Consider the following 26,715-nt stretch of genomic DNA (forward strand, 5'->3'; position numbering starts at 1 on the left):
GGCTCAATTCTTCACTAAGTTGGATCTTCGGTCAGGCTACCACCAAATTCGCATGAAGGAAGTCGACATTCCCAAGACTGCTTTCAGAACTCATGAAGGCCATTATGAATTCCTGGTCATGCCATTTGGTCTTTGTAATGCCCCCTCTACTTTTCAGAGCCTTATGAACCACATTCTCAAACCATATCTCAGGAAATTTGTCCTTGTCTTCTTCGATGACATCCTCATCTATAGTTGCACTTGGGCCACACATCTTCAGCATGTAGATCTACTCTTGCAACTACTCCGCAAGCATAAATTATTTGTCAAGATGTCCAAGTGTTCATTTGGCATGGAAGAAGTAGAGTATTTGGGCCACATTGTGGGGCGTGAAGGTGTCAAGGTGGACCCCAAAAAGATCCAGGCAATGCAGGAATGGCCTCAACCTAAGACCTTGAAGAGCTTGAGAGGATTTTTGGGTCTCACAGGCTATTATCGTAAATTTGTCCGCAACTATGGTCGCATAGCGAAGCCCCTCACCCAACTCCTAAAAAAAAATTCATTCTTTTGGAATGAGGAAGCACAACAGGCCTTTACAACTCTAAAAAATGCCATGTGTTCCACTCCATTCTTAGCACTACCTGACTTCACCAAATCTTTTATCATTGAATGTTATGCTTCGGGTACAAGTATTGGGGCGGTCTTAATGTAGGAAGGGTGACCTTTGACCTTCACAAGCCAACAACTAAGTGGGAGGAATCTGGGCCAATCTACCTACGAGAAGGAAATGATGGCCATCTTACATGCAGTCGACACCTGGTGACCTTACTTATTGGGGCAACGTTTCCAAATCCGCACAGATCATCACAGTCTTAAATATTTTTTGGAGCAATGCCTATCCTCCCCACAACAAAATAAATGGCTAGCCAAAATGCTGGGATATGATTATGAGATCATTTACAAGAAAGGGAAAGACAATAGTGTAGCAGATGCATTATCTCACCAATTTGAGGAGGAAAGTACTCTGCTAGCAATTTCTCTCCCCATTCCAGAATGGATTGAAGAAGCTCGCAGGGAATGGTTTTCACACCCCGGGCTCTCCCAACTCATTTCTCAATTGCAGGTAGATCCAAATTCCACCAAGGGCTACTCGTGGCAGGATGATATTCTTTGCTACAAGGACAGAGTTGTAATATCACCAACATCCACCCTCAAAAGTCGCATTTTGGCAGAATTGCACTCATCTCCCATTGCAAGATATTCGGGCTTTTAGAAGACGTATGCTCGCACCAGAAGATCATTTTTTTGGACAGGCATGAAAAAAGACATCCTTTTTTTCGTAGCAGAATGCGATGTCTGTCAACGCCACAAAGGGGAAACCATCAACACACCAGGCACATTACAACCATTGCCCATTCCGGCATCAATTTGGACGGAGGTTTCTATGGATTTCATTAAAAGTCTTCCACAGTCAGGGAACAAGTCAGTCATCATGGTGGTTGTGGACTGACTATCGAAGTTTGCTCATTTCTGCGCCCTACCCCACCCATTTACACCAACTTTGGTCGCTCAATCGTTCATGGATCAGATCTTCAAATTGCATGGCATGCCCACTTCTATTGTGTCCAACCGCGACCCGATCTTCACCAGTAATTTTTGGCAGGAACTCTTGAGGATACAAGGCACTCAACTAAAACTCAGTACTTCCTATCATCCGCAAACAGATGGTCAAACCGAAGCCGTCAACAAATGTCTAGAAACCTACCTTAGGTGTTTCACTTCAAAAAAGCAAAACCTTTGGGTACAATGGTTACCTCTGGCTGAATGGTGGTATAACACCAACTATCATGCCACCACCAAAATGACTCCCTATGAAGCAGTCTATGGTCAACTCCCGCCTTCACCTACTTTGTATCTCAAGGGGTGCTCAAAAGTACAAGCAATGGATCAACTCCTACAACAACGCGCAACCATGCTCGCCCATCTTCGAGAGAATCTTCATCAAGCTCAGAACCGCATGAAGCAACAGGTAGACCAGCATCGCTCAGAGCGCAAATTTCAAGAAGGGGATCAGGTCTTTTTACGGCTACAACCATATAAGCAAACATCACTCAAAGACAAGGGGTGTCAGGAACTATCTCCCAAATTCTACGGACCATATCAAGTACTTCAATGCATTGGAGAAGTGGCTTACAAGTTGGCCGTGCCACCTACTGCAAAAATCCATCCAGTTTTCCATGTCTCATGCCTCAAGAAAGTGATTGGGAAGAATTGCAGAATTCAGACCAGTCTACCTGAATTGGACGAAGAAGGGTCCATCTGGCTTCAACCCAAACAGGTCCTAGACACACGAGACAAGCAACTGCGCAGCCGCATGATTAAGGAAGTCCTCGTCAAATGGAAAGACACCTCTCCAGAAGATGCAACTTGGGAACCAGCCACTATTCTTCAGCAGTTTCCGCAGCTTCAGCCTTGAGGACAAGGCTAGTCTTAAGGGGGAGGGCATGTTAGGGTCCCACCCTAACCCCCTTATTTATGTAATGGGATCACGTCATAGTCAAGAGTCAATAAAGCCCATATTAATAATTGTAAGTGGTTAATCTACAATTAATGACGGGACCACAGTTAGTTGCAAATGGGCCGTAGTATTAGATAGATGGTATTAATAAAACCCACGGTATTGGTCCGTGGTATTGCATGTATGAGTCATATATAAAGGATAGAGACTCCCTGTGAGGAGCATCGTGTCTTATTTTGTAATCGAGCTCTGCTCTATTGGAGGTTGCCCCCTCGAAGAGGCAAGTGAACATTACTCTCTGAATAATAAAATCATTGCTATTCTGTGTTCTGGGTATCTTTTCTTCACATATTCTGTATTTAGGTATCATTTTGCAAGTTAAGAGCATAACAGAGCTGAAGTCAAACACTTGTGGAATCACCCAATCGAAGACCAATGATGAAAGTCGATCGTTAGGCACGAAGAACTTGCTATTGAGGCATGCAAGCTCCAAGGTACCAAAGAGGATCTCTAGATCAGTCCCTTGGATAATGAGCTGGCGTCGACAGGAGACGATTCATCGCAAGAGGGCCATGCTATTTTCCCCATCAACAACATGAGATAAGGAACAAGTGGTAGATGGTGAAAGAGAGTATCAGAAGAGGAGGTAAGGGTGTGAAATGCAGAAGGATTATACTCTTGAACATATCAGCGACACAACTCTAGAAGGTGGCAGCATTCAGGTACTAAGGGATTAGAGGCTTGATAGAGACAACATGGATCAGATGGAATGAGGCTAAATGGCAACCCAAAACCTCGGAAGGCCAAATGACGATGTATGGATATCCCAACCCGATAAGATGAAAAAGTGTCAATGTTCAAGAGTGACTAGCTGTCGCAGGTAACCAATGATGATTTGAAAATTTTCCCCCACCATTGCTAGCGAGTACCCCAATTCTTTTTGAAAACAAGCTTGAAGGGGATAGCATATGTGATCCGGATTTAAGCAGGAACGCAATAGATTACAGAGATAACCATAAATACAGAGATGTGATAACCATAAAAACAGAGATGCAACAGAAATAATAATATGCGATAACCATAAAAACAGAGATGCCGCGGAAATAATACTTCATTTAATTAATGGAGAATACTGAAATATGCTTACAAATAGAAATAACCCAGCTAGGGCGATGGTAGCTTATCTCTGAGAAGAGATGTGTCGGCTACATGCCTCTGAACTGTTTCGAACTGTCTTTACAATGAGGCTCGAAGGCCTATTTATTATTGAGAAACAATGGAAAACCCTTAACATTCCAAAACCTAACCCTAGAAGATGAAAACGCCAAACTATGGGCCCCGTTTGGGTAAATTGGTACATCAACTTCCCGGGGTCGTAACTTTGGCATACGATCTCCGTTTTATGCGCATGATAGCCCGTTGAAAAGATCTTTCTGAGGAGCAAACAACGACGCCAAACTATGGGCCCCGTTTGTGTAAATTGGTACATCAACTTCCCGGGGTCGTAACTTTGGCATACGATCTCCGTTTTACACGCATGATAGCCCGTTGAAAAGATCTTTCTCAGGACTAAAAAATCGCAGGAGCGGGATTTCCCAAAAAACGTCGTTTAGGGCCTCAAAACGGCTCCGGAAGTTTAGGACCCGAAAACTGCTAAAAATAGTAAATTGTGCTATAATTAAGGAAACTGAAAATGTCAAGAGGGACAATGGTGGGGGTCTAGGTGGACTTGGCAGGTGGCCACCAATATCCACCTGGATCATTCCTCCCCCCTTAGGAAGCAATGGTCCCCATTGCGTTGAGTTCCTCCATGAGATGGGGAAACTTTTGCTGAACTTGGTCCCTGGTGAGCCACTTGCCATTGTGAAGGAGTTGGCTTGCTTTGACAACTCGATACAGTTGAATATTCTGTCGGCGAGTATTCTTGATCTGTGTGTCCATGATTCGATCAGTTGCAGCTTGTTCCATGCAATCTGGATTTAATTCTGTGGGGGTGAGCTGTTCTGCAATGTCGGATGTATCTAGCAATGGTGGAAAGTATGGCCGAAGGCGGTCCACATTGAACACTGGGTGCAGGCCAAGGAATGGGGGAATGCTGAGTTCAAATGCATTGTCTCCCACAGCCTTAGTAATGGTGTAGGGACCATATCGGAGTGGTCTCAGTTTCCGATAGGCTCCAGTAAGGCGTTCCTTTTGTAAATGCAACCAGACTTTGTCACCCACCTGAAACTTGTGTGGTACCCCTCCAGGTAACGAGAAGTTGTTCCTGTGTTCTGTCATGACTGTATCCCTCTGTTGCTGCTGCTGTGTGGAGGAACCCTTCGCGAGGTTCATGGATGTAGCAACGATCTTCCCCTTACTTTGGGAACGAACCAGACAGAAAATAAATTTCCTAGTCTGTGAGATGAGCTTGCTGCCTTTCTTAGCAGTGATCAAAGAGGTGGCGGTAGGTGGGGCTACCTCTGGTATCCTGTATAATGAATTATCCAAAGAAATGATGATAGCGCGAGGCCTTGACTCATACACAGCATGTCGCCTCCACAAGTATGGCTGGCCTAATAGTACATCACAAACATCCAGAGGTGTAACATCACACAATACCTCGTCTGTGAAGGGCTTGATGCTGTAGGGAAGGCGGCACTGCTGGCGAACTTTGAGATCTCGTCCTTCGTGAAGCCAACCGATAGTGTACGGCTGTGGGTGTGGTGTAGTTGGTAGGCCCAACCGCTTCACGACCTCTGCTGAAATGAGGTTCTTTTGGCTGCCACTGTCGACAATGAATTGCAGCGGCGAACCCTTCACCCACATCTGTGAGTGGAAAAGACGTTCCCCCTCCTCTGGATCTTCGGGCTCATTTTTCTGGATCTTGGCAGTAGCAACAGTGGCGCTGGGATCCGCATCAATAATCTGCTTCCCTTTGTCATTCCCCTTGTCGGGTTCTGACTCAGAGTCGGAACATGCATCTGATTCGGAAGCCTTCAACTCGGCCACCAGCGACTGCTTGGTCCGACACTCACTTGTGTTATGAGTGGGACTCTTGTGGAACTCACACCACTTTCCTGTGTCCTTCTTCGGCTTCGTGGTGTTGTTCTTTTCTTGCAGCTTCGACGGGTTGTCTTGGGTCACCCCGCCTTGGCTTTGTCCTTTGGGCTTTAGATTTGCAGATCCAAAGTCTCGCTTCTTCTGTTTGAACTTTTGCTCGATTTTGACAGCGTATCGGTATGCTGTGCCGAGTGAGGAGATGTTCAAGAACTCCATCTCTTCCTGGATGTATCTGTGTAGGCAGCCGCGGTATTTGAGTACCAGATGCAGCTCAGAATCTTTGATACCCAACTGTGTGCGAAGGGTATGAAAAATGTTTGTGAACTCCGGCACATCTTGGTCTCGTCCCTGCCACAGTGTGGTCCATTTGATGTATTTGTCCTCATAGCTTCCGACGGGGTAGTACTGCTCCTTGATGGCATCCCGGAAGTCATTCCAAGTGGGTGCAGTTGAAAATAGTGAGCCTGTACTTTCATCCTTCTGCTCGCAATAGGTTTCCCACCAGTCCTTGACGTGGGGGGCTGCTTTGAGAAGAGCGAAAACAATCTTCTCCCGACTTGAAAATTCGTGAACAGAAAAATACCCATCTAGCAGATTTAACCATTTATCTATGGCATCTGCGTCTATTTGACCCTCGAAGATGGGGATTTCAAAATTAACTTGTACCTTAAACGGTGTGGCGTTTCCAGAGTAGCTGTTGGAAGCCGATGCGTCGCCTCTGGGTAGCCGCTGAAGGATCTGCGCAAAGCTATCCATCATCGCGTTCCTTTGCCGCTCGAGCGCTTCTTCGAGCAAGATTTTGATAGGATCTCCTGCCCCCTCGTCTTTCTTCTCATCCGCCATGGGAGGACGTCGAGATTTGCGAGGCTGGTCTTGCAAAGGTTCGACCAGTTCAAGCCCTAACTCCTTATATCCCGACCTCGTTGGGGACATGCAAAGAAAAACAGAGAAAAAGCAGACCGCTCTGATACCACTGATCCGGATTTAAGCAGGAACGCAATAGATTACAGAGATAACCATAAATACAGAGATGCGATAACCATAAAAACAGAGATGCAACAGAAATAATAATATGCGATAACCATAAAAACAGAGATGCCGCGGAAATAATACTTCATTTAATTAATGGAGAATACTGAAATATGCTTACAAATAGAAATAACCCAGCTAGGGCGATGGTAGCTTATCTCTGAGAAGAGATGTGTCGGCTACATGCCTCTGAACTGTTTCGAACTGTCTTTACAATGAGGCTCGAAGGCCTATTTATTATTGAGAAACAATGGAAAACCCTTAACATTCCAAAACCTAACCCTAGAAGATGAAAACGCCAAACTATGGGCCCCGTTTGGGTAAATTGGTACATCAACTTCCCGGGGTCGTAACTTTGGCATACGATCTCCGTTTTATGCGCATGATAGCCCGTTGAAAAGATCTTTCTGAGGAGCAAACAACGACGCCAAACTATGGGCCCCGTTTGGGTAAATTGGTACATCAACTTCCCGGGGTCGTAACTTTGGCATACGATCTCCGTTTTACGCGCATGATAGCCCGTTGAAAAGATCTTTCTGAGGACTAAAAAATCGCAGGAGCGGGATTTCCCAAAAAACGTCGTTTAGGGCCTCAAAACAGCTTCGGAAGTTTAGGACCCGAAAACTGCTAAAAATAGTAAATTGTGCTATAATTAAGGAAACTGAAAATGTCAAGAGGGACAATGGTGGGGGTCTAGGTGGACTTGGCAGGTGGCCACCAATATCCACCTGGATCAATATGCTTGTAATATAAGTTCGACCTTCGATCGAATCCAACCTAGTAATAGCTTAACGAGCCCTAGGAAGGAGAAGCTCGATTCTCGTCATGGTGACGAGTCCGATGTCGTCAGGGTTTAACGAGTTCGACATAGGTAAAACTCGGAGTTGTTTTCATGTTTAGAGAGTTTGAAAAGACACGGAAAAGAAAACTCCAAGGGGGTCCTTTTTCGTAAATTTGTGTCTCTCGAGCCTGAAAAAGTATAAAATAATACTCAAGAGAACCGCTTGACCATTACGATCAAGGAGTACTTTTCATAATTAGTGGCCTTGATCCGAAAAAGTAGAAAAGTGATCGAAGACACGTCGTTTCGTAACCAATATCGAACCTGAAACGACAAAAGTCCGGCAATATTTTCATGTTTATATGGTCAAAAAAGAGCTCAAAGTGGACTTCCTTTTATTCTGTTTAACGAGTCAAAAGGAAAAAACTCGGCAATCTTTTCATCTTTTACGATTCATAAAAGAGCTTAAAAAGACTCGTCCTAGAGGAACAAGTGGTATAAAGGGTAGCAACTAGTTCCGACAATGATGGAACTGCTCAAAACATGTAATGGTCAAGAGGCTGGCTAATAAAACCACTCATCACTGTGGTTCCTCAGGAAAGGAAAAACAACCAAGCAAAAGCATATGATCGGCCAAAGAGATGGTGGCGATGGAATAAAACAACCAAGGCTCATCTAGCAGAATTTAGTGGAACAAAAATCACGAGATGTAAATTGGGTATGGGTTCATGTTTACACAAGCTTGAACCATGGGGAACTTTGCTTGGATTCGGTTTCATGTTTACACAAGCTTGAAACGAAAAAACCATGCTTGTTATAAGTTCGCATGCCCCCAGCATAATGACGCAAATCGAGGTACATGCCCCCCAAGATTCATTACATTCAACGAGGTGGATGGAATGAAGGTTCACTTTCGAGATCTTGGAAAGACTCGACTCAGACTTTACGAGATCTTAATCAAAGACTCGATTTGGAAAGGGAGTTGTTTCATTTTTTTAATGAGATTGACATAGTAAAAGAACTATCCTCATAACCCTTGTTTCGTTTTTTAACGAGCTTGACACAAGACAAGGAACTATGCTTGAGACTACTTGTTTCATTTTTTAACGAGGTTGACACAAGATCAAACTATCCTCGGACACCTTGTTTCATTTTTTAACGAGGTTGACACAAGATCAAAACTATCCTCGGGACTCCTGTTCATGGGCCATATGAGAACATGGCTCCCAAGAGATCCTCGTGGGATATAAGAAACATACGCTAGGAGAAACACATGTCATTAGACCTCAATGAAAAATCGGGTTCCAATGCCCCCAGTATAAGGTGTATGAGACCATATACATGATCATCAGCAGAGGCGAAGATGGAACGGGTAGCCACATAGTTGACCTGTGGCAAGGAAGGCACTGTTTGCGAGTAAGAACCGAGAGGGGATGACAACTGTGCACGAGGCACCGGGGGACTAAAGAACGATAATTGATCTATGGTCACCATTCTTCCATCGTGTGGAACACAAGCCACACGGAAAATTGAAGAGATGAGGGCCCCCATGGCATAAATATAATCACGGCCAAGGAGAATACTGAAATCTAAAGCACCTTGGACAACCATCACGTCGATATAGACGGTTTTTCCTCCCAAAGTAACAGGGAACTTCGGAAGGATCCCTAAAGGTTGACTGGTTCCTCTATCAAATGCCAACAGATCCTGTGTGACTGGCACAAGCTATGGGGAGCCCAGAGCTTGCCAAGTAGTGTAAGGCATAAGACTGACAGATGCACCCTCATCCAAGATTGTGCCAAGTACTACCTTATCATAGGCATGTACTATAATCTGGAAAGGCACATAGGATGGAAGGTGAAAAGTAGTCAAGTGAATCTAGTCGAAGGAAACAACAGAACTACTTGGTGGGAGTATCATATGATTTCCCTCATGCTCTATAGGAACCGAAGAAGGACTCTCTTGATTAGCGGGGATAGGAGGCTCATTCTCGGACTCAGGAGAATCGAACGAGACGAGAAGAACATGAGCAGTGTGATCATGATGCTCTTCCGAAACAAAGTGATCAATGGATAGTGAACCCAAGTCGAAACTCTCTCTGACCAATGGTTGGTCAGGAACGGGCTTATCACAGCCAGGTTTGGGAAGAGGAGGATGGACAAGAGAAGAATCCATATCAATCTCTTTATCAACGGGGAGATGGTCTGAAGAGAGCCTCTAATAACCAACGAGAATTTGAGGTGAAGAAGCTATAAGACTTTCCAAAACGGCAGAAGCTTTATCCATGACAGGACAAAGGTGAAGGGGATGTTTGCCTTCACACAGTCTACAGGGGAATCAAATCTTCCCTTTCTTCTTACCACTGCCAGTGGACAGGGTAGCATCGTCATGAGCTTCAAAGGACAACAAGGGACGAGCCAGATCATGAGACCATACTTCTAAGATCCTAGGGATGCCAGGACAATCACAAAGAAGATGGTCACCCTTGCATAATTTACTGGGAAACTTAACCTTCCGCGGATGAGAAAAAGGTGGTCCGACCTGAGATGTACTCGGAGCAATAGCTGCACAGGTGGCCTCGCATTTATCGGACTTCTTCTTCTTCTTCATCTTCTTCTTCTTCTTAGTCTCTTGGTTACTAGATGTGGAACTTTTACCAGGCGAAGGAGGAGAGGAGGAGGAAGAAACAGGGGAAGAAGGCGTAGGCTCGATCTTGGAATCATCATGTCGTGGTTTAGACGAAGGAGATGGTGGAATAGGATTCATGACACTCGGGACCACCGAGGTTGAAAAAAACCAAATGGGCAGACCGATGGTTAACCCAGGCAAAGACAACGTTGCCATATATGGAGCACCGGCATTTCCAAAAGAAGGAAAGAGATCAGGGTTCCCATCTGGGGGAAGACCTTGGCTGGTAGACTTGCGAAATGTTGCCATCGGGAACGAACCTGAAAAACACTCGTACTGTAACAAATAACTCTAACTGTTACCAGGAATATTTCATGGGCAGTAAATTTTATGACGTAAGAACAAAACTTGACCTTTTCATGTTTCAAGAGTCAAGAAAAGGAAAAAAAGATGACTCTAGTCGCCTTCGAATATTTAATGAGACTGAAAGGACAAGAGCTCAGATGGACTTTTTCTTTTAAGGAGTCCAAAAAGGAATGAAAGTGACTCCTATGGAGAAACTAGGCAAAAGGTTTACCAAACAACCCGTAAAACTACATATACACCTTGGCGATCATATGAAAACCAAGGACTTTCCATACGGTAGTCAATCTTCTCGAATGCTGTGTTAGGTGTGTTACGGTTTGCAAGGCAGCAGACATGGCTTCCTAGGGATATAGGATGATAACCTAGTGGGGTCTCCCAACATATACTCGACGGTGCTGGGAGCACAATTCCGTGCTAGACCACTATTGAGTCACAGAAGGAGGAATCACCCAACCTTGAGTGAAACAATAGTGACTAGGTTTAACGACGTCGGAACACGTCTCTAGCCTAGACCTCTAAATATTGTGCATTATGTTCCAATGCATTGTTAAGTTCATTCAGTTCATTTTAGATTTGATCTTGAATTATGTTTTAGTTTCCAGGCCTTGCCGTATCTATACAAAAACCTAGGATGCAACTATAATGAGTAAAGCATCTTTTACTTCAATGAACACCTACCTACGAGAGGGTAGAGAGATCATTCCCAAACCAAGAAAACCAAGATAAGCTAAGAGACACAATGCATAAACACATCAACCCTACAGTTCATGGATAATACTGATGATAGATTCTATTATTTGCTTTCCAATATGCAAACTTGAAATGCAAATACACTTTCACTTTCGTATACTAAACGAATGCAGTCTTTTGATTTTGATTGTTTTGAATTTAAAAGAAACAAATAAGCAAGTGTGAAAACTGTTCGATCCAAAGAATTGTGATCTATGTTCGGTAGTGAAAAGAAATCAAATCAATACCAAAGATTGGTTCAATAATTGTCACTAAAAATCAACCAGAAAGAAACAAGCAATGGAGAAGCCTCAAACAAATCAACAAGAAGGTTGCAGATGAAACTTGGTCAAACAAGAAATCGAGCCAGGTAATTCAAGAATTTGAAAGAACAAACTAGGTCACAAAGCCAAAAATGCAAGATTCATTCAATAAAACTAAAGAGAGAGTACCTTAACCATAAGTAATCAAAAACAAGCTAATGGGCAAGAGAAATAAAACAGGGAATCAACAAGACTAGTGAATTTAGGAGGTAGCATTGAAAAAAAACAACTCTACAGGAATTGTCACAAGCATAACACTAGCAACTAGGGATGATTGGCCACTATCTGTAGCAACAGAGCGACGTCGTCGTGAGAGTACACGTCTCTTCTGTGACAAGCCGATTTTAGGAGTCGTCACGACTATACGACGGGATTCAGCAATGCACAGAACTTTACAACAAAGATAAAGCGACGTCGACGCGACTGTTAAACTATTTTTAGCGATGATCGTAAAAAAAATGACAGATGAACCAAAGACTCCCAAACAAAGACCAACCTATTCCACATATAATAAAGGGATTTCCTAGATTGACCCAGGTAACCCAAAAGACTGATAGTTTACCCCAAAATTCAAGAGACACCAAATCAAAACTAAAGCAAGAGCAAACAAGAGAAGAAACATGCAAAGGACTTCCCAGCGGAGTCACCAACTTGTGATGTAGGAAAGTGTTCCCTCTGCGGATAGAGGCAACCCCTCTAGCCCTAGAGTGGGTCTAGTCACAACAAGGACAAAACAACAATTAATTCCCTTAAATATTCATTGTTGGAGGCTTACCTCAAACCAGTGGTCGATGAAGTTCCGTTGTGCTACTCCAGTTTTCATTTCCTTCTACTTAATGAGCGATCAACCTAAAACACCACAAAGAAACAACAGAGCACTTAACTGAGAAACAACAATGATCTATTTACTCATAAAGTCAAGAAGTCATGAGCTATCAAGTAAATTACATACAATACATAGGAAATCATCATTGATTGTATTAATAATAAATCAAGAGCAAAGCTTACAACCAAGTCTTGACGTCGCAAGCCTTCTCAGAGGGTCCAACCAGTGTGTTTCTTCAAGCATTCACTCTCAAAGATGGGTCTCCCCAAATAGCAGTATATCTCTCTCTCTTATTCACAAGCTTTAACACAAGGTTAAGGGCACTCCACACCTTCTTGCAAACTATATAGCAAACCCACACTTGTCACACTCACACCAAAACTATCTACCAAACTCAAAAGCAGTAGCAGCACTGTATAACCAAAAGAACTAAAAAATTAAGGAACTAGCAGATCATAGCAATAGCGAGTGCTTTTATAGGAGAAGGAGTCTCCATGAAACAATGGAGAGGGAGCTTATCCTCAGGGAAAGCAACACAAAAGATGGAACTACCATGCTAACAAGGGAAGGGCGACCCAAATTGACCCAAAAACCAGGTCTAGAGACATCCAGAAGGCCGACTATTGGAAGGAATTCACCCAATCTGGATCGTCGTTGATCGTTAAATAAGATTTAGCACCAACATTGCTAGGAAGCAATGTATGCAGATTGAACATCGCTAAATATAGCTAATAGCCTCGTGCCAGGGCTTGAAATCCGACCGTTGCTAAAAACAAGTGTACTCCGGCGATGAGGTCACGACAGGACTGTTTATGACAGGGGTCCGTCGCGTGTATTAAATGTATTCTTGCGACGAGGCAAAAAATTAGGAAAAGAGGTTCAAATGGCAACATAAGAGAGCATTTGTTCAATATGAGCATGTTTTACTGGACATGTGACATAGTAGAAGGACTGGGGTGAAGGCAGTGACAAATTACTGTGTAACGGGAAGCAGTCCCCATTTGAGCTGATGTTGTAACATATTTTGCCACACTGAAATTTTTCAAATTTTCAGTGAGCAATTGCTACTTTCCTTCTGGGCTAAATGCTGAGAGATATAATTATTATTCTTTTGAATGGTTCTTTTTTATTTTTTTATATATATTAATTTTAATTTAAACTATATTATTTTTATAAAAATATAATTATATATTTTTATGAAAATATTTAGTTTAAATTAAAATTATATTATAAAATTTTTAAAATTCGAGCCTAAGTCAAACCAAACATTCATAAGAAGCCCAAAAGTCAAAGTCAGTGAATAGGGTAACATCTGGGTAGTTTTAAATGGTGGAGATTGTAAAAAAAAAAAATCAATGATGGCCGAGATTGTAAAAAAAAATCAACGGTCTCCATTCTATTTCGGATCCCACAGGTGATTCAAACTTTAACAGCTGGGGGTCCGAAATTTAGTTGTGTTTTCAAAACAAATTATTCTATTTCGGATCCCATGGGGCGATTCGAACTTTAACAGCTGGGGGTCCGAAATTTAGTTGTGTTTTCAAAACAACTTTTGGATGCATGGGAGAAATTTGAACCCCCTTGAAAACCATTTATCACTCAGGAGGGGGCCCAAAAACCATACCCCTTATTAATTATAATTTTATATGGTGGGAATATTATTATGAAATAAATTTATTTCACAATGGAAGGCTAAGTGGGTATAATGGAATTACAATTAATGTCTTACAACTACAGGTAAATAAATGCTCTGTGCATGAAAATGAATAAAGGGAGGCTTTGCAATCATATATTGATGAAATTTATGTACAGGAGAACAAAAAGATATTTACGTCAATACATGTGAAATTGAAGAGTTACAGGAGTAAAATAATTTATAGGCATGGTGAAATCAAGTTACATGTGTGAAATCAGATTCACGTGAAAGTAAAAGAGCAAAGTAAAATACTCTACCAACTACAGAAAACAAGACATGGATTTACAAAACCACATATGTTTTTTTAATTTGTAAATGAATTTCACAGAAAGGAAATTTAGAGTGTGAAAGTAAAAGAGTTTCTACACGGAAGGAGAAACAAGACATGGATTTACAAAACCACACATAGTTTTGTAAATGCATGAGAAATAAAAACACGCTCAAATAAGTGAATGAATTTATCCATAAATTTATTATTTGAGGAAATACTTTCTGAATTTGTTTAGTAAATTCATTCACGTAATATTTGAAAGCATTTATGATTTTGAAATTAGTGAAGCATTGTCAAAAAGTAACATAAAAACATTCCAAATAGATCTTCAGCAACAACTTCACAAACCCTAGATTTCAAGGCACAAAAATATCAATTGAAAGGAAAATGGCAGAAACAACAACTCTAGATTTAAAGGCATGGAGATATTAGCATTCGAAACATCAAAAGATCAACAGATTGAGGATCATTTTGCAGATTTTCAGCAGTCATTCAACCAACTCCAGATTTCAAGGCAGATACTTGCAAGAGTTCCATATTTCCTGCAACCAATAAGGAAATATTATTTATTTTTAATATGCAGTTCAGAATTTCATTCTAGGTGTTGTACTTCTGAGATAATAATGGTCAGCTATTATGCCAGAGCATGTAAGATAAATGTTTTGGGGGTTTTGTTTTAATTTGGGAGACCAATGGATGAAACAGATATAGAACTAATGTGCCTAACCTCTTGAATAATATCATGTTGTGGTCACCAACAACCCCCCTCTTTGTTTAGTATTAGCAATAATATCAAGCAAAGGGGGACCCTTAACAAAAAATATCAAAAATATTTTTATCAAAATTTTTGTACTTAACTCCCAAAAAGCTATATCGCATCGCAAAGAGAGAGTGAAGCATTTTTTTTATGCGCGTAAGTAAGCTGCGATGAAGCGATGCGATATCCATCGCATCGCATATTTTGAAAGCGCCCTTAAAAGAAAAACCCAAGGAATCGCCGATGGCCGATATGCGACGTCGCACATCGCAACGTCGCATAAGCAGCGCATAACGAGCAAATGAAAATTGCGATATTGCGATTTGCGACCTGCGATCTTGCAAACTGTGATTTTGCGATTTGCGATCTGCGATGATTGAGACTATTAATTGCTGCGATACGAATCGCAGAAACCACTCATCGCAAAGTTTCTTCGGCATGATCTGTAAACCCAAAATCGATCGCTCACCTTAAGGGAAATTAATGATTGCACGCCTGAGTATCCAAAGATGATCATGTTGCGTTTTTCGAAGAGTCAAGTCATTATGAGTGTCATGATTATGCATTCATTACGACTTAAAGCTTTCATGTCAATCTTTTCGTCATTTCTCTTTTCCTTTGCGTAAACTGTAAGGCAGCAACTACTATAAATCTATATGCAGGAAACATCTAAGGAGAAGGGGAAAGCGCCAATACTTGAAGAACAGAGAGGAGATGCCTTCGCAAATGGTTGTCGCATGCAGCAGAGCCGCAGATTCCAGAGTATCACTCCACAGACACTAATGAAAATAGACTATCCAAGACTCAGAGTCAAAGGCGCAAAAAAGCAGCATGTTTGCAACAGATCCTGGAGCTCAGATTGGATAAAGCAAAAAGAAAAACGCTAAAAACGGATGATGCTTCAGAAAAGCCTGGAACAAAGAACGGAAGCAATTTTCAATACGTAAGATTGTTCAGGCAACGAAATCCCTAACTCATTGAGTCATTCGCACGGCCGGAAACCAAAATAGCAATAGCACAATCAGTTTGAAAGAAATCTGGGTTATACTAAGTATACACACAGCAAATACACCCAGTCAGAGGAAGATTTTCAAAAATATCTTCTAGTCTGTCAGATCGAGGTGCCAACTTTTGTTATTTCTACTTTTATCGCCCGAGCAAAAGGAAAAGACAACCAGCCGACTATTTCCAGGCGGATCTCACGTTGCTTACAACACTAAGGAGCAGATACAAAAACGGTTAGAAATTAGATTCAATTTTTAGAAATAAAATTGCTTTAGTAAAAGGGCGGTCATTTGAAGCCGTTCCCTAAATTTGTGTAATTAAGATTAGTTAGTTAGTAGTATTTAACCCTTCTCATGGCATTTGGAGAAGGGTCCGGAAATTTGCCAAAAAACTTGTCTTCAGAACATGCACTTTTGCACCCTCGGAGGTGGTTTTTGATGAATGAATGGATCGAGATTTATTTATGTTTGCATTTTAATGTCTGCTACTGATGTTGCACTTCTGTACTCTTAGTAGATGTTAGAAGTAAGTAGAGATAAATTGTTATTGCTTGGAGTTTGTGAGTAAAATCAGTCATAAATGGTACTTTTATCTCTTGATTAATTTCTGCTCATATTCTCAGAGTGATATACAACTGATTTGTTTATATGTTGATGTATGAATGTCTGGGTTACCATTTGGCACTTTTGTATGGTGGAATCATTTGTTTGTGCTTAACATATGAATAACTTATCATGCGATATGTTGTTCACAACTGTTTTGACTAACTTCTTATGCAGAATGGTTTATCTTAATTGATTTATATTCTTATGATAGCTGAATGATCTTTATTACCAGTTATTGTATGAAATCTTTTTAGATCGCATGATGAAAGAATCCTACCCCGGGTTAGTATAGATTAGATGTGTTGTTTTTGTTAGATTAAAGTAGCATGGAGTCAGTTTAGAGTTTAGAATTAGATTAGCTTGAAATTTCCCTTAGATTAGCATCATCAAAATCTACACACACTCACACATCCTTTAAATTGGGAAGCTGGTCCCATCATCCCCAGTCGGACCCGCTACACCAAACGGGCAAGGAGCCGCCAACCAGGTTCCCGACCGGGTGGGTATCCCCCTTGTTGTTGACCCGATTTCGGGGCCCTCAACATATTTGGCGCTAGAAGGAGGGCACGAACTATGAATGGCAACTAAGTCAAAATCCAAATACCATTCTGAGAGTAAATCACCCTCATCAACTCCCCCAACTTCTCCAATACGGTTAGACCCGGAGTTAGAAGTCGCTCGAGTATCCACCGCTGCTACTTACCCTAATATATCAGACCAACTGATCATTGAACCCCCTGAAATTCAAACTTTGATTCGTAAACTCCAGGGATTCTCCATTTTTTCTCAGAGGTCTGATAAATCTCACAGCAGCGTGACTTCACAGTACAATCCTGCTCATCCCCTGACCAGATTGAAGAGTGAAAAGTTTGGTATTCAACCAAGTGAACTCCCTCTCCCTACTAGGAAAAGAGCAAGGAAAAAACCACCAGAGTCTGACCTTGAGACTCTTTCATCTACTTCGTCCATTTCAACCCCCTCACCGCGAAGTCAACCACCCACATCCTCATCCCAAATCACTCATCCATCTTCCACAACCCTGCCTCTTCAATCATCAAAAATCATAATATCTTCATCTTCTCAACATCAGGGACCGTCTTCTGCACTTTCATTAACTAGCGGCTCAACGATGGCCCAGTCTCAATGGAACAATCCTGGGGCGGTTTTGATGCCTCCACCCCTGAGCCCAATACCGACCCATCCCGAGAAATGGCTACCCAAATTCAATCCAGAAACAGGCATGCTAGCCGAAGAGCATATTAATAATTTCATGCTTTCTGTTAATCTCAACAGAGTTACCAATGAGGATGCTGTCGTCCGGCTTTTTCCTTATACAATGCAAGGAACAGCCGCGTCATGGTACTTTTCGTTACCTTCCGGGTCCATCACAAGTTGGGACATTTTTCAAAGTCAATTCCTCACCAAGTTTGGCGATGATAGATCTACAGCGACATTAATCAATGACCTATCTAATCTTAAAGCTGAGACTAGAGAACCCATTAAAGATTTCAATTTACGGTTCAACAAGATCCTCAACAAAATTCCTGCTGCTTCTCAACCCAGCAAGGAAGTAAGATGTGAATGGTACATCACGGCCTTACCATCAAACTTGGCTATCTTCGTAGATAGGGCAAACAAGACGACCTTAGTTGAAAACTTGACTGAGGCCTTAGCAGTAGAAAAACGCGTAGTTGCCCTAGAAAAGAGATCTGCACAGGGAAAATTTTAAGAACCCCCCCCAAATTTATAAATATAATAATTGGGCGAATCTCCATGGTATATAGGAAAAATGGAAGGCGATTTTATCAATAATATAATATGTATATATAATTTTCTGGCAAATCTCTCACCAGGCATGGCGAATATTTTACTCAATTATAAAATCTTGTAAGAACTTGGCAAGTCTTTCACTAAATAATAAAACTTTGTAAAGTCCTAGTGAATTTTAGCATTGTGAACTCTTAGAGAATTTTTTGAAGTATAAAACCATATATGATAAGAGCCACATGGTGGCAATATCACTATCTTTTTTCACATTTCCACGACATGGAACCTGTCTATAAAATTATAAAAAAACCAACCAGGAACAAGAACAACTCAAATGCTTTGTGAGAGCTAGTCTAGAAAAAAGCAACAAATAACATGTCGGCAGAATTGTTCATCGGTGAGCCGCTATTTCGTGGGCAATCTGTAAAGGAGCAGTTGGATATCATATTTCCAAATCCGGGAAAGCCTTTCCCATCCCTCACAAGATTTGTTAAAAATGTTGGGTGTCTAGAAGGTGTGGATTTGCTGAAACAAATGTTACAAGTGGATGGAAACAAAAGAATAACAGCTAATGAAGCTTTGCAACATCCATACTTTCAGTCCTACAGGACTATAAACAGCTGCCATAAAGATTAAAAATGGAAATCAGCTACAAATCTCTTGATGACAACACTATCAAGATAGAGGTCGATGCTCTCTTAAAGACAGAGCTGCTGGAAATGGAAGCAGGTGCTATGAAGCTGACACTAGTAAAAGATGGGACAGCACAGCTTCCCATAGTGCATCCCACTCTGGGACAATCAGTTTTTTGATGTTTTGCAGATTGGGTTACAGTCTTGCAACTTGTTTTGGATTTGTCACCAACTTGATGTTTTGCTTCTAATTTATTTTCATCTGGTGATAAACAAAGTGTCAATCTTTTCTCAGGATAAAATAGTATTCTTTACAGACATATTAACTTGGCTGAAAAGTCCAGGACAATATGAACAGGACAACTTCCAGGTTTTTTTGAAGATTTCTCCTATCAATTTACTGCCGGAGGGTTTTCTGTGATTTCTTGCACTTCTGAAATTTAATCAAATTTCTACTTGAAATAAAAGTTCAGAAGAGACTATATCACTAATGCTAAACACACATAATTGAGAAGCCGATATGAAGCATTGTTTTTTTGGGTGTGTTACAACTTTGGTGACCATGCAGCTCAGTCATTGCATGTTCAGTTTGTAACTCCACCTTGAAAGAGTGAAATGTGTGGTGTAGGATAAGAAGCTCTCTGTTAAGGCGCAATTGTTTTTCCCCAAAATTCTAATATCTAGATTCTATCTTGTTCATGTCTGTGTCAGGTGATGTTTCTTTTCATGTGCATGTGTTTAGTCAGATATAAAATACTCAAGTTCTCACCAGCCTGGGCTACAGTGGCCATTCTGATGATCTATTTCATACTCATTGCATTTTCTAATAAAATGACATTATATTCATTTAAATTATGTGATTGAAATAGGGATACAAGAGCTTATTTGTATTTGAAGGTCTATAAGGCAGAGTATAAGCTCACACCAATCCTTGTTATTCTCTGCAAGAGAAAATCAGTTTCTATTTCACTCCTCAATAACACTGACTAAATCTCAGTTTGAAAATCAGTTAAATTAAGAAGACTAAATCCCAGTTTGAAAATCAGTTAAATTTAGATGAAATTACTCATTCAAAATCATTTGGATGAGGAAATTGTCAAATAATTGTAAGTTGTCGTCTTAGAGAACATGAAGGGAGCACATTCGTCATATTCTACCAACTGCAACATACCTACCTTCAATGCACTCTCTGTAAGGACCATAACGGGAGCAAATGTGGACCCATGTACAAATTTTTACTGCCTCAGGGTTTGTTTCGTCCTGTGACTACTAGGTTCGTTAGTCCTTCACATAACTCTCCAACAAAATGAATCCAAGAGTGGAATATAGACTCTTTACACGCAATTTATTTTCTAGAAAGTCTATACAGAGAAATGAAAGTTGCAAGTATAAGAATTATGCTTCAAAAATGAATTTTCTTGTGTAGTGAGCTATACCAAGGGTATGCTTTTGCAAAGTTTTATAACAGAAAAATTTGTCAAGAGGAATTTATTAAGGAAATCTCTTGTTAGAAATGAAATCCAGTTGAGTTGAGATAAAGTCCATAGTTACAAAGAAGTATTGTTGTGGAAAGCAATTCCACTATGACATTCCTGTACATTTTAATACAATATAAAAGGAAATTGATGTGATTTCCAAGCTACTTGAATCCATTGAACACAGAGAGAATCAGTTGAGAACTGATGAATGAACATGGAAATCGATGTAATTCCTAAGCTACTTGAATCCATTTTGAACACAGAGAGAATCAATTGAGAACTGATGAATGAACATGAGCTGAAGCAAAAGGACACTATCATTAAGCTAGTCGACCCTGAAATTGAAGAAAATGATCATGTCAAACAAATCTACTAGCAGTGTACTAATAACGGTAAAATCGACTTGCAAGAAGAAAGTAACTTAAATACCACATTTGTTGGAAAATGAAATCAATCAAAAAATGTTCTAACCAGAGATGAAGTTGATTCAAATGAAAGAAGTTCAAATCAGGGTGAGGTGAACCCAATAAATGAGATGTCGATAATCCCAGGAAAAATCAACTAGCAACAATGAAGGAAATCGAATGAAAATAATTAGTTAATTCCATTGTTAAGATTTCAACTTGGATATCATTTGTTGCCCAGGTACATTCTCTTGGAGAAATCGACCTGCATGTTAGGATGTAAATAAGTTCCAATTAAACAGAACATTTTTATTTGAGGGGAATTGAGGTCCAAAAGAGCAGAGTTCTTGGCAGAGGAACAATATAACTGCAAACACCCATTCAATATCTATGACTGTAGATTGAAGTTCTGCAACCTTGGAAGCACTATTGAGTACTTAACCAGAGCTGTAGAATCATTGGTACTTTATTAGATTTGATATGCAATACAATGCTTGATTCGCCTTGATTCCCATTTATTCTGTTTAATTTCTGCATACTGATTCCTACTGATACCGTTCCAACTGCTTGAAACAATAACATTTTCAAAAGGTCTCTTTCACTCTCACTTCAATTAGAACAGTACCCCTTTCTCTACTACATTCATGCACATATGCTTACATTTCCAATTCTGCAGATTGGTTTTCATGAAATTAACCAATACTTGTTTTGCATCTAACGAATTCACATAACTAAACAAAGCACTGAAAATATCACCAAAACTGAGTGGCCTCTCTAGTATTACAAGAAGATTTATTCAAAAGAAACAAGAAGTTATTTTAAACTACCCTAGAACAAGTCCATGTGGATGCTTATTTATCACATGCCACAATGCTGTCCATCAAAATATTTTCCTAAAAACTGTCTCTATATTGGGTTTCAATGGTAGGAGTTTTAGAGTTTTCCCTGATGATGACTTGATTTTAAAATAACTTACTTACTTGGGACCATTCACCCTTAATTTCAGAGGTGGCCGTGGTAGAGGAGGCAGGAACTCATCTAACAGTCGAAAGCCCTTTACAAAGGGGAATGGTACCAGCATAGAGAAGAAACACAGACGGTTTGAAGAGGATGATGGATCTGCCAAAGATGAACGATCAAATAAGGTCCAAAAGCTGGAAAATGATGGTGAATTACAGGCATCTGAGACTTCCAAAGCTGCTGAGGATAATTGAGCACCTCAGATGATTCAGCAGACCATGCCATACGCTTTATTTTTTTTATTGATTATAGCTTTATTTTCTTGAACAAATTTTGGGTTTCATATTGTATTTCTTGCCTTTTCTTTTTTCCCTACAAAAGGTGTAGGCATTAAAAATTTTGAAGTTAGAGATGTAGGATAGTTTTAATGTTTTGGATTTGAAGGCTGAATTTTTTAAGGTGTAATGTTAGAGAACAGCTTTGCAATTACCTGAACTCGAGAAGCAGCGTTTCATGGCAATAAAAAATTGCCAAAATATAAATACTATATAATTATAAGTTGAGCTCATATATTTGCAAAATCTGTTAGATTCTTACAATTATTATTCTTTTAGTGATGAGATTAGTATGTTGTTAAGTCAGCAGAATGGTACCTGTCTCTTCATGTTATTATGTAGCAAAATGGTACCATGGAAGGAATATGACCCACGAACATATAGTGGTGGAATTTTACACAACCTAAACCATTCTTATTGAATTTTGTGGATATTGTCATGATTATGGCTTGGTAATTAAATAAAAAGGAATTAGGTTCAGTCCTTTACAATAAGTGATGAATATGCACATTAGTATGGTGACAAGGTCTTCAGTTATTGCTATTGTTAACCATAAATCCTTCCATCGATGGAAACATTTCTATGGATGAAAAGTGAAAATGCAGTGTGGTGTGTGCTGTGATATCCTTGAAGATGAATAAATGCATTCTACTGTGTAGCTTTTAACTTTTGATTCTCATTAATACCATAGTATTCACCGGTACACCTTTGCATTGTCTTCTGTGATATTCAACCTGAATCAAACCCTGCATCTGTTCATTCCTGATATTATGCAATAAAAATTGCTAGTGTTATAAATGAAATTTGAAAATTAGACATGGCTACTCTGTTTTAATAGTTGGTGAATGCTAACCATTAACTATTTGAACCCTTGGTCCTTTTGTTAGACCAAAAACGCATCAGGCATGGCCCTTATGGCGCATCAAAGAAGGATCTCAAGCTTCAGCACATTTGATCCATTTGATCAATCAACCTGGCATCCATGAGAACTGGTTAGTAGTGGGTAGTTCTTTCTACGGTTCTCTCCACCACTTCTGAATTGACAATATAGTAGCATTACCAAAAAGTTACTCTTCTTGGTACTTGTCTACCCAGAGCAGTGTAATGAACACCGTAGATCCATTTTCACTATTTACATGAGATTGACAGTAAAAAGTAGAAATGTGGACACGACACTGAAAAAATCAGCATGCGAACAAAAGATGCCAACTAGTCAAACATTGCTCAGATCTGCAGCCAAGATAATGGAGTACTGACATCTTGATCTTCCTTTCTGCCCATGAGCTTGCTTCTAACTTCAAGGAATGCTTTAACGAAGTCAATGTTATTGTTCAATCCCCTAGTTTTCATACAATCCTTAGCTATTCTTTGAGGTCTAGCATAATACGTCACATTCCTGGCCATATAAGAATATGAAACCACTGTGGCCATGGGAAACTTATAAAGCAACCATAAACAAATGTATTGCTGGCAACGAAACTCACTTCTTTTAATCTTGAATTAAAAGCTTGATGAATTGCTACATCGGCGCAGTCCGTAATCTTCCAAAGAATTGTTTGTTGGCAAAATGCCCACACTATGATCTGTGCTACTAAGTGATACCGTATCATCATCCACCCCAAGCATGGCAAGGGTGAGATGGGTTTGTATATCATGCCCCCCCTGATTTTCTACAATGTCATCCTCATCTGAAGTATCCATATCCTTGATCATTGTATTCTGGCACCACGCCCAGTCAGTCCTCTCATCTTCTCCTTGTAGTAGTTTTAAAATCTGCCATTAATCATATCTTGGTATTAAAGAGTAAGCAGAGATGAACAGATGTGGTTAACATAGAGTGTTTTATAGCTAAAAGAAAATGTAAGAAAAATTGCACCCTAAAGTAATTTTTGCAGGTAAAGAATACCCTCAAAAAACACACGAGGTAGTAAAAACAAGCCCCTGAAGCATATAGAAATGAATAGAGGAAGATAAATTACTCAGCTCATGCAAGGACGGTAATGAGATGTTTCCCTTAGACAAAGCGTAGCAGCAAGCATCATTCTATGCATTTCATTTGTATCATAAACATTTTGCAAACATTTGTCAGCAAGACTTTCCATATTCCCATCCTGTAAGAGTGGTCTTGCCTGGTTTCAACATTTACAGAAGGTTAAACATGAGCCCCTAATAAGGATAATCAATATAAATAAACATGAAGAAGAGAGTCAACTGTAAAAACCAGGACTTACCCACATAATCAGGCTTTCTTGACCCTTGGGACTTGCTGTATCAATTGGCTTCCTTCCAGTTATTAGCTCAAGAAGGACCACACCAAATGCATACACATCCGTCTTCTCATTAACCTTTCCATAAACAAAGTATTCTGGAGCAAGATACCTGTCAAACTACAATCACAATTAGTGAATTTACAAATTGGATAGCTTTAATCTGAAAATGGCCAATCGAAACTGGGAAGATGCTTACATACCCAAATGTTCCTAAAACATCGCTGCAAGTGATATATGAAGATGTTGGTGCCCACCTTGCTAGCCCAAAATCTGACAACTATTATAATAACACGCACATTAATTATGTTGAAATTTTTCATTAGTGCAGAATTCCAAGTTTCAGTTTACAAGTCTAGATCACTAAGATCTCTTCAAATACTGAATTGTGCAATTTAGTCTTGATTCTTCTTGCAGTAAAAAGATTTATACCTGTGGTTCAAACTCTTCAGAAAGCAAGATATTGGAAGACTTTACATATCCATGAATGACAGATTGAGAAAAGCCATTATGCAAGTAATCTAATGCTTCAGCAACTCCTACAGCCACTTTTAATCGCACTTTCCAAGGAAGTATTGGCTTTTCCTCTCCTCCTGAAAAATATATACATAGTCAATAGCTAGGACTATAATCAAATCTCAGAAAAGAGAAAATGAAAGACCCTGCCATACAATACATAACACTATGATGCTTAAAACGTACTACTGCTTAATATTTCTACATGATTTCATGATTCTTAAAATGCAATACTATTGAGTATATACCATGGAGATTCTCTTCAAGGTTTCCTCTGGATACAAAATTATACACCAGAAGGCGGTTAAGGCCTTCTGCACAGTAACCGATAAGTGTAATGACATGGTTGTGCTTCAATAGAGTAAGAATCTCAACTTCAGAAAGAAGCTCTTGCTCTGTTTTGGATGATGAATTCAAGATTTTCACTGCCACCGATTGTCCATCAGGAAGAAATCCTCTGTACACCTTACTGCAGCCTCCTCTTCCTATAAAATTCCCTGCAAGAATAAGGATGTTACATAATTGAATTGAGTTCACAAGGTTAATATACATTTCAAGGGAAATTTCCCATTCAAAACAGAAGCACAGAAATGAAAAACTCCATGAGGAAAACTACAAATGCAACCTGTTGAAAAACCAGAAGTAGCAGATTGCAACTCCTGATATGTAAAATGCCTGCAGGTTTTACTTTGACAAAGGAACTCTAATCTCCTTGCCAAACAATTTTCTTCTCGATCAGAATCATTCTGCTGACTGCAAGGAAACCCTTCTTCTTTAGAGCATGCTTCAATTGGTGCTACCTCATTTGAAGACCGAGCTTCATGTTCATAGTTGCAAACCTTCTGCATAATCTGTCCTTTCAAATGAAGCTCTCCAGTTGCCTGTGTAAGCCTATTTGGCAACTGTAGTGCCCATTCAACTACAGATGTTTGTTTTGATGTAGACTGTGGAGTAGGAAGCTTGGTCAGTGAATCGGCTCCACGTAAGAGGGGCCATCCAGGTACTGATTCTCCTTTCTCTGTAATCAGTCCCGAAGTCGCCCTTTTGGGAACCTTTTGGTTAAGAACTACCCACTACTAACCAGTTCTCATGGATGCCATAACAAAAGGGAGAAGCATGCCAAGGAAAATGGCATGAGTAAAGAAGAAATTGAAAAGGAGATTTATGAGTTGAAGGAGAGATTCAACATAGTCAAAATGAGGCTTGAAAGAGAATACCAAAGGTAGAGATGGGACCTAAGGAAGAAGGCCAAATTACTTGTCAGAAAAAAGATTTTAAGAGGAAGACCCCTAAAGCTAGAAAGCTAGGGAGGAAGATGAAGCACCTGTTGAGCCTAAAGTTGAATTAGTTCACTATTTTGAACCAGAGCAGGGAATAGTCCTTGATGATGAGGAAGATGTTGAAGAGAGACTATCAGAGAGTCTCATGGACTGCATAAAGAGTTCAAATCAACATATGGATTTGTTGATAGAAGATATGGTGGAAAAAGCATCATAACAGTAGAGGGAGCTACACAAAGAGGATGTCGATGAGACAATAAATGAAAGTCTCATGGGAGGTTAGCTAGAAGTGCTCGTAACATATATACCATATGGGGCTAAAGAGCTTGGTGATTATGATACTGATGCTATGTGTATAGATGCAGATGATAAGGATTTTCAAGAGGGACAATCATTCATAGTTGTCATAAGAATAGAAGAAAGAGAAGGAGTACCTTCCTAAAGCATGGAAGGAAGACAAAATTTGATGTTGGAGGCATCAGAAGAGGCCAGGTAACCTTTTATTTTTAAAATTGGTGAAT

At 40.1% G+C, this 26,715-nt stretch overlaps 2 protein-coding genes across 2 annotated transcripts in view; both read right to left on the bottom strand.

Annotated features, from left to right (window-relative positions):
• The window catches only part of LOC149256915 (uncharacterized), a 268,484-nt gene that overhangs the window by 92,161 nt on the left and 149,608 nt on the right, over positions 1-26,715 (bottom strand). The window lies entirely within an intron of this gene.
• LOC149256916 (protein kinase STUNTED-like) lies at positions 24,111-26,244 on the bottom strand. Its single transcript, XM_089413143.1, has 6 exons — positions 25,540-26,244; positions 25,163-25,411; positions 24,831-24,991; positions 24,602-24,678; positions 24,363-24,510; positions 24,111-24,260 (listed from the first exon to the last, which is right to left on the bottom strand). The coding sequence occupies exons 1-6, from the start codon at positions 25,760-25,762 to the stop codon at positions 24,111-24,113; spliced, it is 1,008 nt and encodes a 335-aa protein (XP_089269269.1). The 5' UTR covers positions 25,763-26,244.

This window comes from Pinus tabuliformis, chromosome 6 (assembly GCF_031772625.1).
Source record: "Pinus tabuliformis cultivar Carrire ecotype Pingquan chromosome 6, CPIR1, whole genome shotgun sequence".
Classification (NCBI taxonomy): Eukaryota; Viridiplantae; Streptophyta; class Pinopsida; order Pinales; family Pinaceae; genus Pinus; species Pinus tabuliformis.